Source organism: Rhipicephalus microplus, chromosome 1 (assembly GCF_043290135.1).
Source record: "Rhipicephalus microplus isolate Deutch F79 chromosome 1, USDA_Rmic, whole genome shotgun sequence".
Classification (NCBI taxonomy): Eukaryota; Metazoa; Arthropoda; class Arachnida; order Ixodida; family Ixodidae; genus Rhipicephalus; species Rhipicephalus microplus.
Genome location: NC_134700.1, coordinates 35,731,231 through 35,749,235, shown reverse-complemented (window position 1 = coordinate 35,749,235; position 18,005 = coordinate 35,731,231). Strand labels below are relative to the sequence as shown.

At 43.9% G+C, this 18,005-nt stretch overlaps 1 protein-coding gene across 8 annotated transcripts in view; it reads left to right on the top strand.

The window, feature by feature from the left end:
* LOC119178073 (PAT complex subunit CCDC47) overlaps positions 1-18,005 on the top strand; it is a 613,343-nt gene that overhangs the window by 116,300 nt on the left and 479,038 nt on the right. For all 8 annotated transcript variants that reach the window (XM_075894166.1, XM_075894179.1, XM_075894151.1 and 5 more), the window contains one exon: positions 17,601-17,775. In XM_075894166.1, the coding sequence (XP_075750281.1) occupies positions 17,601-17,775 (175 nt within the window). The remainder of the gene's footprint in view (positions 1-17,600; positions 17,776-18,005) is intronic.

Here is an 18,005-nt window from a genome sequence, read left to right as displayed (position 1 = left end):
TATGCTCGTGATGCCCTGGCCCGAGCTGACATCGCCCGCCAAGTCGCCCGGGATCGTTTATGTGCCTCGCAGCTTAACCAAAAAAGAGTGCTTACGATCGCCGGCACTGCGACGTACAGTACTCTCCGGGGTCGCTCGTCTTGCTGTGGTTACTATCGCGTCGTGTTGGTCTCTGCGAAAAACTGATGTCCCGTTACGTTGGCCCATATCGCGTCGTACGCAAGGTCACCTGCGCGACCTATGAGATAGCTCCACTCCATACCACGTCAGTACCAGCTTCAGTCCCGACCGATATAGTGCACGTCTTACGGCTTAAACCATACTACTCATGCCACGAGAATTGATCGCACCGGGGCGGTGCTTCTGCCGCCGGCGGGTAATGTCACGGGCTAAGTAGATGCCTGAGGTTGACGACGACGAAGTTCTCTGGGGAACGTGCTCGGACTGCAGCAGCGTTGTACGCATTTTGCTCGCCAGTATATTCATTGTGTATACTTTGTTCCCCGTAACAATATCAACGGAAATCACACTAAACTGCGCAAGGCCAGATTAGGGAGCATCTGTCGCCGTGGCAATAGCCATGCCAGCATGCCAATAACGTGCACTTTGTTTTGTTTTTTGGGGCCATCAAAGTCGCAATCGTGCACCTATTTTATTATGCTGAATGAACAGCAGTCGCGCGTGCGTCTTTAATTCATGATAATATGTTTGGCGGGGATGCAACTTTGTTGTGGAAGTCCACTTAACGGCGAAACGCGCTCTTTGCAGGGGCTCATGATGTCTAGTCCGATCGGTAGCACAGAAATGTGGCGGCGATTCATCGGCAGGTGCTGTTCATTCCAGGAAAGCTGCCTGCTGATGGTTCGTTCGAAGAGTTTCGCGGCATGTAATCAAGCAATTTTCATTATTACCTGTACGCGTGCTTCCAGAATGTCTGTCACATCTATGTCTGAAGATCGCGATCTAATTTTCTGTGCTTCGTGTCTGCAGATGAACACGTAAATGGTGGGAACGCGTTGACACTTTTTCTCGAATATGCTTTATCCATGGATTACCATACATAAGAGCTGTTTCGTAATTTCATCTACCAGCACATCTGCGCCTATAATCACTGATGCGGTAAAAGCCCCTAAAACTCGAGGTTGCAAGCACCCGAATCGAAAATTCTCATGTGGCCATTGGCCATACCATGCTGAATGCGCCGGTTCTCCAAATTCTCGTGTGCTTTCGTTTTAAATGTCATCTCATTAATGAAAGCATGCATTTTGGTCAGAGCAGCTGCAATTCGGTTTTAATATGCGCAGCTTTCTGTACTGGGACTATCGCTGGCAGCCCTGCTGTTGGCAGGCCTGTGAAGCGGCTACGCCACGTTGCACGTCCGCTTTTCGCTTTCCAGGGTGTAGAAAACAGATAGAAGATGGAGCTCGGAGGCGAGGAAGAAGAAGTAGCCAGGGTCACGCTCTGCATATTTTTTTTCTTGTTCTGTCAACAATAAACCGAAGACGTATCGGTCCTGCGGTCTCTCTGGTCCTTCTGAAAACATGGTGCCGTGACCAGGATGATCTGAAGACAGACGCACAGACTTCAACCCCATTCGCAACAACGGGTTGAAGAACGAAGCAGCGGCGTCTGGCTCAAGGACGAACCGTCGAGAGAAGGACCACGACCGACGACTGTTGGAGACGCACATAAAAAGGCAAGAGCTCTTTCAACACGTTTTAGGCATGAATAAAGAGGTCCTATCGAAGAAGCGGAAGACGCTTCGAGCAAATGTGACGACGCTTACGAGCGAAATCGATAAGAAGATAGAAGAAGACGCCGATCGAGCGCAACTTATGACGCTTCTGAACCAGATGAAGAGCGTGTCACAGACGCTAAGACAAGTTAACGAACAGATAGAAACGTTCATTGAAGAAGACGACGCGGAGGCAGAATTTGAAAGAGTTTTGCTTTATGAGATGAAGATCGTCGCTGCAACGACAAAAATAGAGGAGCGATTACGCGAGTTAGAACAAGCGACGCAACTGACTACGAGAATAGTCACAGAACAGGCGAGTTCAGTGCAAGGTACTAACCAAATCTCGGAGACGCAAGAGCTTGTTAAGTTGCCACGTCTTGAGATGATAAAGTTTGATGGAAAAAAAACAGCATGGCCAAGGTTTTGGCATCAGTTCGAGACATCGGTGCATAACAGAGTGAACATGCCGAAGAATCAAAAATTTAATTACCTTCTGGCGTCTCTGAGCGGAGAGGCTGCGTCCCTCATAGAAGGTTTGCAGTTTTCTGATCAGAATTACGAACATGCAGTCGCTCTTTTGAAAGAAATCTTCGGAAGAGAAGATAATTTAAAAGAAACCTACATAAAAGAGCTTGCAAACTTGGAAGCAGTGAAGAGTCCTAAAGATGTAGATGGGTTGAAGAAACTCTTCCAAAAGTTGCAAGTGAACACACGAGCATTGCAGTCATTAGGAGTGGAAATGGGTAGTTACGCCACAGTGATAGCTCCTGTTGTAAAATCTGCGCTACCGGTGGGTATGAGGATTGAGATGAAGATGAAGGAGTTAAAGAAAGGTGACAACAGACCAGCAACTACGGAATCGGACTCAGCGTCAAGAGACAGCACTAGCAGTTTGAAAGAAATTATGGAGTTTTTAAACATATATATACGCAGCAGAGAAGAAACTCGAGAGGAAAAATACGACGTGACCCAGTCACCGCACAGTATGAGGCGGACTAGAACATCTACGCTTGAAAGCATATCGATTAAGAAATGCATCTTCTGTGAGATGACTGGACACTACACGGAAGATTGCAGAAGAAGCATTAGTATGCAACAGAAGAAAGAAGCCTTGCAACGGGAACGAAGGTGCTTCAGATGCACCAGACCTCACCACACGGCGAAGATATGCCGCGCTAACGTACGCTGCAAAACATGCAAGGGAAGGCACGCGACATCCATGTGTCGACCACGTACGCCTGCAAGAAAGTCAGCACAGCAGCAAAGCAATGATGTTGAGCAAGTGCGTAAAAGCGCGCAACCTGACCGGTTAGACACCAGCAAGTCCTGCAACATGCACGCACAGCAGTCTGATGAACACAAGTGCATACTACTGCAGACAGCCTTTTCGTGGACGGAGGGAGAAGACAGCGGGTGCTACGCACGGATTCTGCTGGACAACGGGAGCCAGAGGACATTCATCCTCAAAAGATTGGCAAGAAAACTAGCGTGCAAGGTAAAAAGATCCGAAAAGATTACTGTAGGATCGTTTAGAGGAGGAGAGATGGAACTAGACATGAAAGTCGTCGAGGTCAGCGTGAGGAAGGATCCCATCTCAGAGCCAGTCACAATTGAGGCACTGGAGACTGAAGTTATATCCTGTGACATGCTACCATCGCCACCGTTGACAATACACGAAAGAGCAAGATCGATGGGAATTTGTTTGGCTGATGACAACCAGAAGACGGACAAAGAAAGAAAAAATATGGAAACTTCTATATTAATTGGAGCAGATTATTACTGGACTGTAGTCACTGGTCGCATTTGCGAGATTCATCCAAAAGTAATGGCAATAGAAACGATATTGGGATGGACAGTCCAAGGTCCTGTAGGACTTCATTGTGTGCCGATGAAATCATCGACGGTTATGGTACTCAACGTCAGTGCCAAGTCAGACACGACTGTGGACGAACTGCAGAGATTCTGGGACTTGGAAAACATGGGCATCAAGGAGAACCCAGCAACAAAGATTAACGATGAACATGTGCTAGACTACGTCCGACAAACAATGGATTTCAAGGCAGGAAGATACCAAGTGCGGCTACCATGGAAGGAAAACGTGACATTGGACGACAATAAAACCATTGCAGAGAAGAGGCTTATCCAGGTGACCAAAAAATTATGCAAGGATAAAGATGAACTCCTAGCCTATGACAAAGCTATTCGAGAGTACTTTGAGCAAGAAATAGCAGAAAACGTCGAAGAAGATGCTGGATCCGATATACAGAACAAATTTGTATACTACATGCCGCATCAAGCAGTAATTAAGAAGGACCGAACAACGACAAAAATACGGATTGTCTTTGACGCATCGTCAAGCCAGAATCCAGGTGAATCCTTAAATGACAACTTGGAAAAGGGGCCAAACCTAAACCCCGACATCACAAGCTTGCTGATGAACTTTCGACATCACAAGATCGCTATGTCAGCCGACGTGGAAAAAGCATTCTTGCAGATCAAGATACATGAAAATGACCGAGACGCACTGCGATTCATGTGGTGGGAAAGAATACCCAGCGAATATATGCCAACCCCGAAGATAAAAACATGGAGGATGACGAGGGTTACTTTCGGAACTACACCAAGTAGCTTCCTTCTAGCGGCCACGATTCATCAACATTTGAATAAATTCGAAGAAAAATATCCTGCAGTTGTGGCGCAACTCCGGAAAGGAATCTACGTCGATGACGTTTTACTAGGAGCCGACGAATACTCGACATCGACAAAGATATACAAAGAAGCATGAGATATTTTTCGCTATGCGGGAATGAATTTAAGAAAATGGATTTCAAATGACGCCGAGCTAAGAAAACTCTTTGATGAAGAAGGAGAGGATCTGGATCGAGGGATAAGAAAAGAGGGACAAATCAAGATTTTGGGACTGAAATGGAATTTCGTAGACGAGGTGTTGAGCTTTCCCGACACTACATGGCGAAATGACAAGGACACAAGACAACTCTCAAAAAGACAGGTTTTGCAGGACACGGAAAAGCTATATGACCCTTTAGGTTTTTTGACACCATTTTCAGTCAGAGCAAAAATATTGCTGCAAAAAATTTGGATAGATAAACTGAAATGGGATGACCCGTTACCAAGCCAGCATAGATCAGCTTGGAAGGACTGGTCGGAGGAGCTTCAGCACTTAGATGACTTCACCGTTAACAGATGCTATGACAACAGACAAGCTGAAGTGAAATCATCGACTCTACACGTGTTCTCCGATGCGAGTCCAATGGCATATGGAGCAGCAGCATACATTGTAACAGAATACTCCGATGGAAGCAATGAAGCCAATTTAATCATTGCAAAGGGTAGAGTCACTCCAATCAAAAAGATCACTCTAGCAAGATTGGAGTTGTTGGCGGCCACAATATCAGTCAGATTAGCCAGTCATATAACCGAGAATTTCATCAGGAAATTGAGGAGTGTGAAAATCTGGACTGACTCTCAAATTGTGTTATGCTGGATAAAGTCAAACAAGACGAAAGATCTGTTTGTTCGCAACTGCGCAGCAGAAATTTAGAGCAAGTCCAATGAGAGTCAATGGGTTTATGTTAAAAGTGATGAAAATCCTTCGGGTTTGATGACAAGGGGGATGAAGATGAAACGTTTGCTGGACAGTGAATTATGGTAGAAAGGCCCCACGTGGATCGAGAACGAAAAAGAAAGACCTGATTATGACATAACGCAAGAATCGGACAGTGATGACAACAAAGACGAAGAAAAGACCGTGGCAAGCTTAACTACCACCACGAGTGAAGAAAAAACAATTGATGTAAGCAGGTTTGGATCATACAAGAAAGCGTTACGAGTTACCGCGTGGGTGATGCGTTGTATAGGAAACCGACGAAAAGAAAGGAAAACAGATTCGCTGACAGAAGAAGAATTGGACAAGGCAGAGTTTGTGCTGATAAAGCAGGAGCAGAAAACGCTACAAAATGCAGTGACACGAATATATGACAACATGAATCTGTATGGCACGAACATCTTCGAAGATGATCAAGGTGTCCTGAGAGTAAAAGGGAGGCTTCAGTGGAGTGATTTGAGCTTTGATGAGAAGCATCCTATTATTTTACCAAGAGAAAGTCACTTTTCAGAACTCCTAGTTCTGAACGCGCATCAAGTAACGATGCACGGTGGCGTTGCGGCAACATTGACACATTTAAGAAGTTTTGGATTCTGCGTGCCCGACAGATGGTGAAATATGTGATAAAGAAATGCATCACATGTAGGAGATCCAATTCTAGACCAATGGCACAAGAAATTCCACCACTACCAGCTGACAGGATAACACAGACGAGGCCATTCGACACAGTTGGTATAGACTTTGCTGGACCGCTAAATGCTCGAGAGGAGAAAGGCGAAAAAGTTACAAAGTTTTACATTGTGATATTTACGTGTGCAGTAACAAGAGCCATACAACTGGAGTTGGTCAAGAGGATGTCATCAGAAGCGTTTATACAAGCATTCCGAAGATTCGTAGCTAGAAGAGGATTGTGTACAACTATTTACAGTTATAATGCAAGAGCATTCAAGAAATCTGAGAAAGAGATGAACAAGATATTAAAGATGGAAGATGAAAGGGTTCTACAGTATACCAGTAACCTGAAAATAAAATGGAAGTTTATTGTAGAGTTAGCTCCATGGTGGGGAGGATTTTATGAAAGACTGATCAGAAGCTTTAAGACATCCATGGCAAAAACTATAGGTGCTCTACTTTTGGATGCAGAAGAACTACGGACTGTGGTTGTTGAAGCAGAAGGAGTACTTAACAACCGGCCTCTTACTTATGTGTATGACGATCCTAACGAGCCACAACCCATCACACCGGCGGACGTTATAGGAGGCAGGCAAGCAATGAACAAGCAGGAAGAAAACAGACTCGGAGAATACAGTTTGCTGGATTACTGGAGTGCAAGAAAACGGGCAATGATAACATGGTGGAGCAGATGGAAAAATGAGTACCTGAGGGAGCTTAAGTGTGCCAGCAGAAAAACAGAGCGTCACATAAATGTACAAGAAGGAGATGTACTTCTGGTTGTAGAAGCGCGAAAAAGAACTCAGTGGAAACTCTGCAAGGTCGAAAAGATTTTCCCAGGCAAGGATGGACTAGTGACAACATGCTTGCTTCGTACACCTGAAGGAAAATTAGTCAAGAGGCCGATTCAACTGTTGTATTCGCTCGAAGGTTGCTTCGGTTGAATCTGGCCGGCGGGAAGATGTAGAAAACAGATGGAAGATGGAGCTCGGAGACGAGGAAGAAGAAGTAGCCAGGGTCACGCTCTGCATATTTTTTTTCTTGTTCTGTCAACAATAAACCGAAGATGTATCGGTCCTGCGGTCTCTCTGGTCCTTCTGAAAACACAGGGTCAATAGCTGATGGTTAAAAAAAAAAGAAGAAAACACCAGCTGGCCACTCCAGCTGGCATTTTCTCCAGCTGGCATTTTCTCCAGCTGGCATTTCAGCTGGCAGTGAGATAGAAGCTGCGGCCAACAGCAGTGTCGACAGGCACATGCTCTGCTGCTCTAGACCAGTGTGATTCTATCTGTACAGCACAAATGGCATGTACAAATGGACCTCCGAAATGGTGCGACGATGGTGTGGCCACCTTGCGATCAAGGCTCAGTGCATATCCTTATATGGCCACTCTGGAAAGGGAAGCACTTTTTACACAGTCTGTTTGCATTGATAGTACAAGGTAGAAGGCTATGCCAGCCGTAAATAGCACATGCTGCAAACGATCACCCCCTTAATGTTAAAATTCATACCCCCCCCTCGCATTTCTAGCTTGATCATTCCTGTCCCTTGGACACAGGCAGCGCGTTCCTCTCTGCTTGAGTAACGATCGATGGGAGGTCTGGCATGCGGGTTGATGTTATCACATCCACTATCAGTGCAAAGGAGATAAGTCGGCTCTTCTTATCTCTGCTTTAGCTGTCTTTGTCGACTCCGCTTGCGCGCTTTTACCCGCGTGTAAAATGCGGTACACTGGGGGATGTTATCGATTAGGACATTACACAAAGCATGACGGCCTGTGGCGTAGTCATGGGGAAAGGGGGGGCTAACGGGATTGTGCCCTGCTCTCCCCTTCCGAATATATTTTGCCATGGTTTATAGATAGCGTAAAGTGACATTTTGCCTACCCCCTCCCCCCTTTTTTAAAAATTTTTGGCTACACTCTGCCAATGCCAAAAACCAGTCGAGAATGTCCAAGTAATTGCTATCCCATTAAAAACAAAAACGCCTTTGTGTTGATATGCATAAGGTATTTGTGATTCTTTTTTTTATGCACTGTTTTCTAGAGGACATGGTAGGGGACTTTAGGAGTATAGACAGAACACCCCAGCCACATAAAATATTGTGGCAAAAAGAAAATGAAGTTTGTTAAAGGGCCACTCACCAGGCCCCCACTCACCAGGCCCCATACCGAATTTTAGTTAGACAGTGGAAGTTGTTGGTTGTCAGATGAGGAACATTGTGCCACAAAAATTTTTTGAACCGCCGGTTCATCACGAGCGGAAAAAACTGTTTTTTTTGAAGCGGCGCGAAACGAGGATGTGAGGAGGCGCGCTCGAAACCCTTGCCACTCCTCCGCGTAGCCTTCGCAAGCCAAATCTCTTCCCCACCATAAAATATTCCATAAATGTATCAAAGGCATTGCTAAAGTAGTATTTTTAGCGTCTTGCATTTTAGCTTCTAATTTACGTGTCAGTGTAATAAATGAAGAATCATCATTTACCTTGAACCATGATTCTTATGTAAGTGTTTTATGCAACGAGTGAGATAAATTATATCTTCATGGTGCCATGCGTGTCCTAGGGTCAATTTAATATATTTTTGAGGCACATACTTTGATGGGCATTCACAAGCAATGTAAAAAAACTTATAGGGCCACTTACCAGTCCCAATAACAAATTTTAGTTTGACCATGGAAGCTGTTATGCATCCGATGAAAAGCATTATGCAACAAAAAATGTTTTTAATCGATTGATTACGAGCTGAGAAAACTGTTTTTGAAGCGACGCGAAACGAGGATGAGAGGAGGCGAAATCGAAACCCTTGCCGCTCTCCCGCGTCTTCGCAAGCTAAATTTCTTCCCTTCTCTCTCCGGCATCGGACCAAGAGGTCACGTGGGCATGATGTGCCCAAACAAGCCCAACCCCCGACCACGCAGCGGCATTGTTGACCAGTGTCTCTTTTGTGGTCTACTGCCATTTCTGCGGGATGGTTTGAAAACACTGGCTTAGACGTGGTAGAATAACTGAGCATAATGAGTGCGCTAATGCGTAGGAGCGTTACTTTCACTTCCACGTCTGTTGTCTGCGTGATGTGCTGATCGCGGGGACACAAATGCATGCGAAACGTGCTCACATTAGCCCCAAATGTCGTTGCGATTTATGGGAAAAAAAATAGAAAAAATATGCACACATTCCCTTATATCGTATCATTAATTATCTCAAGTTTTATTAATCTTTTCAAACAACAAACTATATAAGCTACGCATGCCATGTTAAATAATATTTGCCATGTCACATGCCACTGTTGGCACTGCCGTGTACGTAGGGCAATTCATATGTGCACGTCATGCCCTCATTCTCTGGGCGCGCACCCATGAAAGGAAGGGGGAGCAGCGTTCATCCAGAAATTCGACCCATTTCTTTGACCCATTTCTTACGTATTACTCTTCTCAGCTCAAAATTTTCATACCTGGCAAGTGGCCCTTTAGGAGTGCATCAACATTGTGAAATTTGGTACAACATTCAAATTTCTCAGGAGATTGGACTAAAGTGTCCAGTACGAAAGTGTCATCAGCTTTAAGAAAGTTCAAAACAGTTTTGATTTTAAGTCAAGGAGAACGTGTTAAGTTTGAGGTGACTTAAACAGTTTTATGGTCAAAAAACTCTTCTACTTTACATTTACACCTGCGATACGAGCGCGCAGCCCCATAATGAACTTCGACTGTAGCTAACTTTTTTGTCACATCTCGCGAAACTGCAAAACGCTGGTGTATGGGAATACAGTCACTCCTGGGAAAAAAGCAGTGTTTGTGCAGTGATATCATAGCCTGTAGAAGGGTATACGAGCCATTGGCTGATTCCTGGTGAAACAGCGCATGCTCTAGCGCATGCTAGCACTTGCGACCATGCTCGTATAAGCAAAGTTCACAGTTGCGAATCGAGCCACGCAGCCTCTTCACTGAGTATCTTTTCATAATTCTTTGTCCACCAAAGACAGACAGCGCTTCCTTTTCGGTTGAGGAGCAATCGACAGCAGGCATCACATGTGGAGTGATGTTATCGCATGCGCCCTTCGTGCGACGGAGATAGGCAGCTTGTTTCATCGGAGATAGGCAGCTTGTTTCATCTGTACTTTAGCAGGGTTCTTCATTAGCGCTCCTGTAGAACAGCATACAGTATGCCTAGAAAAGTTATTCATTTGCACTTTATATGGAATATGACAGCGACAATGAAAGCCATGTAGTTCTTCTCACAAAAAAATATACAAAAAATTGTTGAAGCGGACTGGCCTTTTTTCATGTAGAGCTGCATCGTTGTCACTCTAAAGAATTTGGTCTTTTGGGAGAATAAAATAATCCGCAGCCTCTTCTTGTAGTTTTGTTTTTCATTACACTTCACTGCACTCCTTTCAGTACAATTCTTATAGGCATTTAGTATTCTCTTTGACATTTAGTATATCTTCATAAAGCACATGTGCAATATGAGCGCTAAACCTTGAACCTATCTGGACTTCTACCTTGTGGACTACACTTCCTTATTTCCACTTGCGCAATGGGAAATTCACAAAATGCAGTGTAATCACAAGTTCAACGCAGGTGATAATCATATGAGACACGGGGAAGAACGGAGAGGTGGATGCATGGGAGACCAGAGTAGAAAACAATTTACAACTGGTATTTTTTCCCGTATATGGACTACTTGAGAGTATGTGCCCTAATCATGTCACGTGAATCACTGTTCTGGTGTCACGGAGAGCCCCAAAAGAACGAAAAATGCCAAGTCAGAATAACACGCCAGATGGCGTATCGTCTGAGGCTGTTTAAGGGCTTTATATAGACAGGGCATGCCAACACGGACACAAGAGAGTAGCTAAAACACCACAAACCCCGCTCTGAAAAATCTTGAAAGCTGCAGAAAAGAAGGTGAAGTGATGGATTTTACGCCCCAGATTCTCGCCTCGAGTTAAAATAAAAAACAAACAGCGGCACGCTGCAATTATTGCGCGGCGGCATGGTCTCTCTTGAAACTTCGGTGGTGGCACAAATGGCGTGAGCAAAAGGGGGTGGTGGTATGGTGGCTAGAAGGGGAGGTGGGAGCAACGCAGCCAGCAGGGGTTGGCGGAGGGTGTAGCAGTTGTTCATGTCAACGAGAGGTGGTGCACGCGTAGCTTCTTAGATCCCTCTCTCCGGTCAGAAGCATCGTAGCATGTGTATGTATGGTGCACATAGCATGTGTGCCTCTGTTGCTACGTATGCACTATCGGTGAAATTTTAAATTATTGCCATGGCGTGAATAACGATGAGCAAGCCTACGAAGCCTGCAACGAGCAAGCCTGCAAAAATGGAAGACTCATTCACACACTGCTTGAGCATCAACAAACTGATAGCAAATAGCGTAATGGACTTGATTTCATGGCTAAGAAAAAATATACTGACCTGTGATGGCTGCGAACAACATTCCACAGATTTAACTAACAACCTGACTAAGTTATGTAATACAAGGCTGCAATTTATAAGTAAAGGCGGAAAACGTGGCACGCGAAAGCAAGTGGTGTCAGCGAATGCGCTATTTAAAGCTTCGTCGTGTTACTCAAGTTCATTACACAAAAGGACTTTGATTTCCTTTGATTCTTTCAGAACTGCCTCTGGCACGACGTTTGCGAATTAAGAATAAGCAGGTAGTTTTAAGGACTTTGAACGCCGTCTTTGTCACTCACGATAAAGAAAATGCATCAAACATGAAACTTTCATCTGACAGACGAAAAGGAAGCAACCATAAAAGTTAGTAAAATGATATACTGTTCATGACAGCTGCGTAGCATCTAAACAATTCGAGTGTGCCTTTTGTAATGGGTCGGCTGCAAGTAACAAAGTCCTTATGTTGATCAAATTCTGATGCCCGATTGCAATGTACGCTTGTACCATGTAATACTACTGTGATACTACTTGTTGCATTGTGAAGCCTGATGTGTACAGGATGCATGTGTTCGTAAAGCATGAACGTTATTTTCACTGCATTCCAAAGCAGACGCATGGCTGTGTGTAGAACGCCTACTTGCCACTCGAACTGCCTGAGTTCAATCCTCACTAGGACCTGGAAATTATTATTATTATTTTCTTTCATTTTTCCTGATTTTTTGTTCACGAACAAGATGATTATTTTTTCCTCACAAGCGCCGACTCAAAGTCTACACTGATGTCAGAATTTCTGTGAAATGAACTCTTTAAAGCTCTCGAGATTCCTACCATCTCGAATGCCGCGTGACTGGAATCTTGGCAGCAGGGCATCCGCTGCGGCCAGACGATCTAAGCTGCGACGGCAGCGCCGCCGCTGCTGACACGATATGCTGGTGCACCCCGCGGCCGCTGTTGCTCCCACCTCCCCTTCTAGCCACCATAGCAGTGGCGCACAGCTTCTTATTTCTTAATAACTTTCTGGGATGGACTAATGACAGTCAATGCAAGCTCATTTCAGCAGGTGACTTAAAAATAGATTTAAGCAAAGTTTCAGTGCAACAACAAGAATTCTGCAGGCTTTTGGAAATGAACGGGTTTCAAGATACTACAACTCTTCCTACACGTATTCATAGGGACTCATACACGTTACTTGATGTCATCATCATCATCATCATCATCAGCCTGACTACGTCCACTGCAGAACGAAGGCCTCTACCATATTCCGCCAGTTAACTCGGTCCTGTGCTTGCTGCTGCTACTTTATATCCGCAAACTTTTTAATCTCATCTGCCAACCTAACCTTCTGTCTCCCCTTAATCCTCTTGCCTTCTCTGGGAATCCAGTTAGTTACCCTTACTGACCAGCGATTGTCCTGTCTACGCACTACATGCCCGGCCCATGTCCATTTCCTCTTCTTGATTTCAACTATTATATCCGTAACCCCCGTCTGTTCCCTAATCCACTCTGATTTCTTCTTGTCTGTTAAGGTTACACCTACCAGTACAGTACGTTATGTTGGGCTAGTTGGTTCATATTAAGTTGAAATACGTCGTGCAAGTTTACCAAAGGGAAGAACGAGAAGAGACACAAAGAGCGCCAACTCACAACTAAGTTTATTAATTTTATTTTCATGAAGCATTCACAATATATAGGCTCTTGGAGGACATGCGCAGAACATTTCGTTAACCGCACATGCAGGCATGAACATTTTGATGATGTAATAAACGATTAATGCAATCATGATATCTGGGAACCAGCAACAAACAGAATTGCCTGAAGTAAGGGCGTCGAAAAAAAACCAAACACACCCAAGCCTGCGCGAAAAAATGCGAGGAAAAAACAGCAAAAAAGGACTGACAGACACTTCTTAGCAACCATCTAAAGTACATCTAGATCCAACAGTTGGAATTCATTATTAAGCAGCAAAACTGGAGGCACGCTGATGCACGAGTCACCTTTCTTTCTTATGTGAAAGGCTTCAAGTAACTTCCGCGCCAGCACATCCGGGCTCCTTCTAAGTAGTCGTGTGCGATCGAATTGCGGCGTGCAGCCACACGAAGCTCAGTGGAAGGGCAAATGAGACCCTGTACCATTCCTAATTGATAATGATGTGCCGGTGGTTTTCTCTGCTCCGAATAAGCTTTCAAGGCTCTGTGCCCGCATTTCTTCAAGAGGTGCCAAGGCGTTGTGCGATAAGAAGCATGAAAAGCCCTTTCTGCGTTGTGCCGTGGGCACTGTTTATGAAATTCCTCTGAGCTGTGGCAAGGTCTATATAGGCCAGACAGGGCACTGTGCAAATGACTGTTTAAGGGAGCATTCTTCATTATCTGCCCCGCGAATGCTTTGAAGACGCCACTGCTACGTAGTCTTCGTAGTGACCCCTGAGGAAGGAACCAAGTCGGTTTCGAAACGTCAGGTTTCTTTAAAACTTTTGGTTGGAGTCTAAATCATTTCCCAGTCATGTAACATCATTGTAGTTGACATACTTTTTATACCATCGTTAAATCGCAAATCATTGCCACTCTTTCATCTTTTTCCTGGCGGTCTTTGGCCAAACATGGCCCTTGTGCCATAAAAACCTATATATCATCATCATTCATGGTGAATTAGCTGAGATGCACGATACAGGTAGCACTCCTAATAGCTATGACAATTTAGTATGGAGTATTGTCATCTGACCTGGTAAGGTAAGGCAATAAAAAAAATCAGTGTCTCTGGAAAATTGCCTGAAAGGACCCGCCGGGACATTTATAAAAAGAATGGACCCTTTTAACAATATTTTTTGAATTTCCTTTCTAAGACCTTGTAAGTTGGCTCCTGGTTACTCCCATTATTATAATGCACACTCAGTTTGGTCCCATTACCAAGCAGTAAACAGAATGTTTGGTGCTGTATGCTCAACGCATGTTCACATAATAACATATTTGTTTTCCAAATCACCTTGGCAGAAAAGTAAACTCAAGGGGATATAAACGTGTTCATAGCAGCAAAAGTAGAGCAGACAAGTAAGAATAAGAAATAAAGAGAGAGTTTATTTGGACTGCACTTTACAAAAGGCATAATGTATTCACGGGACCCCCCCCCCCAAAAAAAACAGAAAAAAACAGTTCAGAGCCCTAGGTGATGTATGGGATGCAAGAGAGGGAAATTTAGAAAGCACTTTCGCTTCCTTTCACACTGTAATTTCAAGAGCTCTTTGAATAAAAACTGCAGGAAGAAAGCGACATGGTATGCCAAGATTTCGTCTGCTAGGTAAACGCTTGTTCAATTCGATACAGCATCAATACCGGCAGTGCTATATTAGCACGTGGGAAAGCGGCATCAAAATTTGTGCGTTCACCACCACACGCATTGTGGAACACGGCACTTGCAAATGGCTAAGTGTGTCATGGCTCTCACACACCTAAAAGGGGAAGAAATCGCGGAAATAGAAGGCAGGTGGGCAAGCACGCTAACATAGTTTCTGTCGAGAGTTCTCACAAGTTGCTTTCCTTCACCGAGTGGGATTCACACACCTCATCGCCTGCATGCCCTGACTGGTGGAGTAGGGCACAAAGATAAAATTATGTCACTGCTCTTAGTGGCAACAGTGCCAGCCTGAAGAGTGGAGTTCAGTCAGCGATTAACGTTTTGCTGAGTAGTGTTGCGATCGCAGTATCATGTATCCTAAGATACATGATTGAATGTAATGGAAATACAGATACAGATATTCACCTTGCGAGACGTATCGCGGTACAGATACAAGATACCCAAAGAGTATCTAAGATAGTATCTTAGATACATGTATCTCCGATACTGCCCAGCCTTGGCCAGTGCGCCACTGAGGCTTTTGTTCAATAGCGAAGAAGGTGCACATCACCAAAAATTTTGCATATGTAGCAACATTGTGATAAGATAAAAGGTTTTAACTTATAAATGTGTTTTTCTCCTTTGCAGTTTTGTGTGATGTGTGCGACTTTGATTGAGCAAAGTTGATATACTTAGAATTGTCATACCTCTACAAAATTTTTTATATTGTTTGGAGGAAAGCCTGTAAAGTGTAAGAAAACCTGTAGAGTGCAGTTATCTACTTAGACTTTCAGTTCTGTTTGCTCATGTTTTTCAGAATATAACATAACCTTGAAGGTCCTTGGCAACTAGAGCCATGGTAGAGTTTTAACATGAAAGTGTTTAAGCTGGGGTGCAACATGGCTCTTCTGACTTACTTCTGTGACAGAAGTGATGTTCAAAAATCTATGCTAAGAGATTAAAAAAAGTAATAATAAAAACCCGAAGGCAAGCATCTGTTGCACGGAATCGTACCAGCAGCCTGTCGATTCCCAGCGCGCGGCACTAATTACTGCGCCACAGAGCATACGTTTTCTAGAATGCTGATGAAAAGCCAATCATATTCACCATACACCGTTTGGCAGTCCTCAGAGCTTTGAAACTTTAGCGAGTTTTCGTTATCAGTGGCGAGATGGCACGACAGGCTCGCGTTTGGCATGCTCTAAAGATCGTTGCGTCCACAGAGCGTAATCTCTCCTGCGCGCACTTAGCAGACTCGTAATTTGGGAGAGGACGAAGGTGACATCACACACTGTCAGGGCTGCGTTTATGGAAGGCGCGCGCTGCCTACATACGAAGCAGAAAGAATTGTGACAGTTGTTCGTGCTTGTTCTGTGTATATTTGTGTACTCTTTTCGTGCGTCTTTCTGTATGAATAGTGCGCTTTAAGTGTCGAGCTGTGACAGTTGTTAGCTGCGCTTATCCTGTGTATTCAAATTTCGTGCATGCTTTCTGCTTCAGGTGTGCGCTGCAAGTTTCGAGCTGCTTGCAATTCCTAACCTGTCTTTGCAATATGTTGCTGTTGCTGAAATAATGCACAATAAATGCTCAACTACCTCTGTGAAGACACCTTTCGCTTTCATGTTTTACCGATTTATATATCGGGGGATCAGCCACATTTTTGTGTTTGATTATTTTATTATGCTTTTTTTACTTTTTGTTGCTAAAATTTGCATAGTTTTTTGCACTCCACAGTTCCAGAGAATCATAGTTATATATGTGTGCCTTATCTCAAAGTTTTACAGGTCACACTTGCTGTCTAACATTGGCCGTAATTTTGCAGCATCTGAGCTGCAGAAAAGAAACTAGAGAAGCTGCATAAGGATAAATGGATATTTAAAAAGAGAAATATAAACTCTACTAGCATGCTGATTTTCGTCAAATTGCGGCACTTTATATAGAAATTTGTTTTTTGACTCGCACCTCCCCTCAGAGAACTTGTCGAATGATACACGAAGTTTTCAGTTACAGCAGATTTTTTTTTAACAATAGTGTTTCAGGCAGAAAAAAAACAGCTATTTCATAAACCCTGCATTTTCTTCACTCGTAACAAAAAGCAGCCAAACAGTTATACCCATGAAACACAACATCAAACACGACATCATGCACTCATACCATTCAGAATATGCATGGCACTGATAGCAGGATTATTTACAGTAGCTTTTTTTTAATAGCAAAAAAAAGTGAAATATTTATTCAGCTTGTGTGCTTCCATGCAGTGACTAAAACATTGAAGAAAACCTAATTTAATTACGAATTTGTTTGTGGATCAGTGTGATGTGACAGATGGTCACGTGACTGAAGAAATGGGGGGTTGGGAACAAGCACACGAGGAGCATTAAACTGACTTCTTTTGGGATTTTACAAATAAACATGTAAAAGTGTCCATATATTCATTCCAATAAAGATGGCACAACTGCTTCATATTAAAAACACAAATGCTTGTATTCGAAAACCTGATATTGCTAACTTCTCCAAAAGGCATACTTGCCACTCGAAATTAAAGTTTTGTGTGCTCTAGAAGCTGTGTCTACATATAGTTTCAATCAATTGCATCTCTGGATCTTACACCGAGTTACACCGTGCAGGATTGGAGTACTGCCTGTGTGACTGAAGGCTTTGATGCTTGAGAATTCTTCCTTGTATAGCCTAACTTTATGTAGGGATCGTCCCTATTGCAGGGTCTGCTCACCGCACGGGGTTGTCTCTAAAGTTGTTGAAGACATTACGGGACAGCTGGAGCGAGTTGTGACATTTAAAGAAAAACGAGAGGATTAAAATTTGATGATGATGGTGCGCAGGTCCCGCTGCACCTTCGGAGCAACTGGGAAAGCTTCTACCTGGAGCTGCTGATGCTGGCAGGCTTGGCTGTTTACTTTGGCAACTTCTTGGCTGGCCGTAGCAAAAACCACCGACTGGCCACTGCCTGGTTCCAGAGCCACCGGCAGCTACTGCTCGACAACTTTGCCCTTGTGGGTTAGTTCAGCTTCCAAACAGTACGAAGTTGACGTATAAGCAGAGAAATAATCCAACTGAAGCATAGAATAAGCCGCCAGAGACGCAAAGTAACAAAAGACCGCGCAAAAGTAACTGCATTGTCTGCACAACAACGTTCCATGATTACAGAAGCCAAAAATGGATATTACAAAGAAACACTGACAGAGTTCATGACAAAGTCTCCTGATAAATTTTGGCGTCACATATAG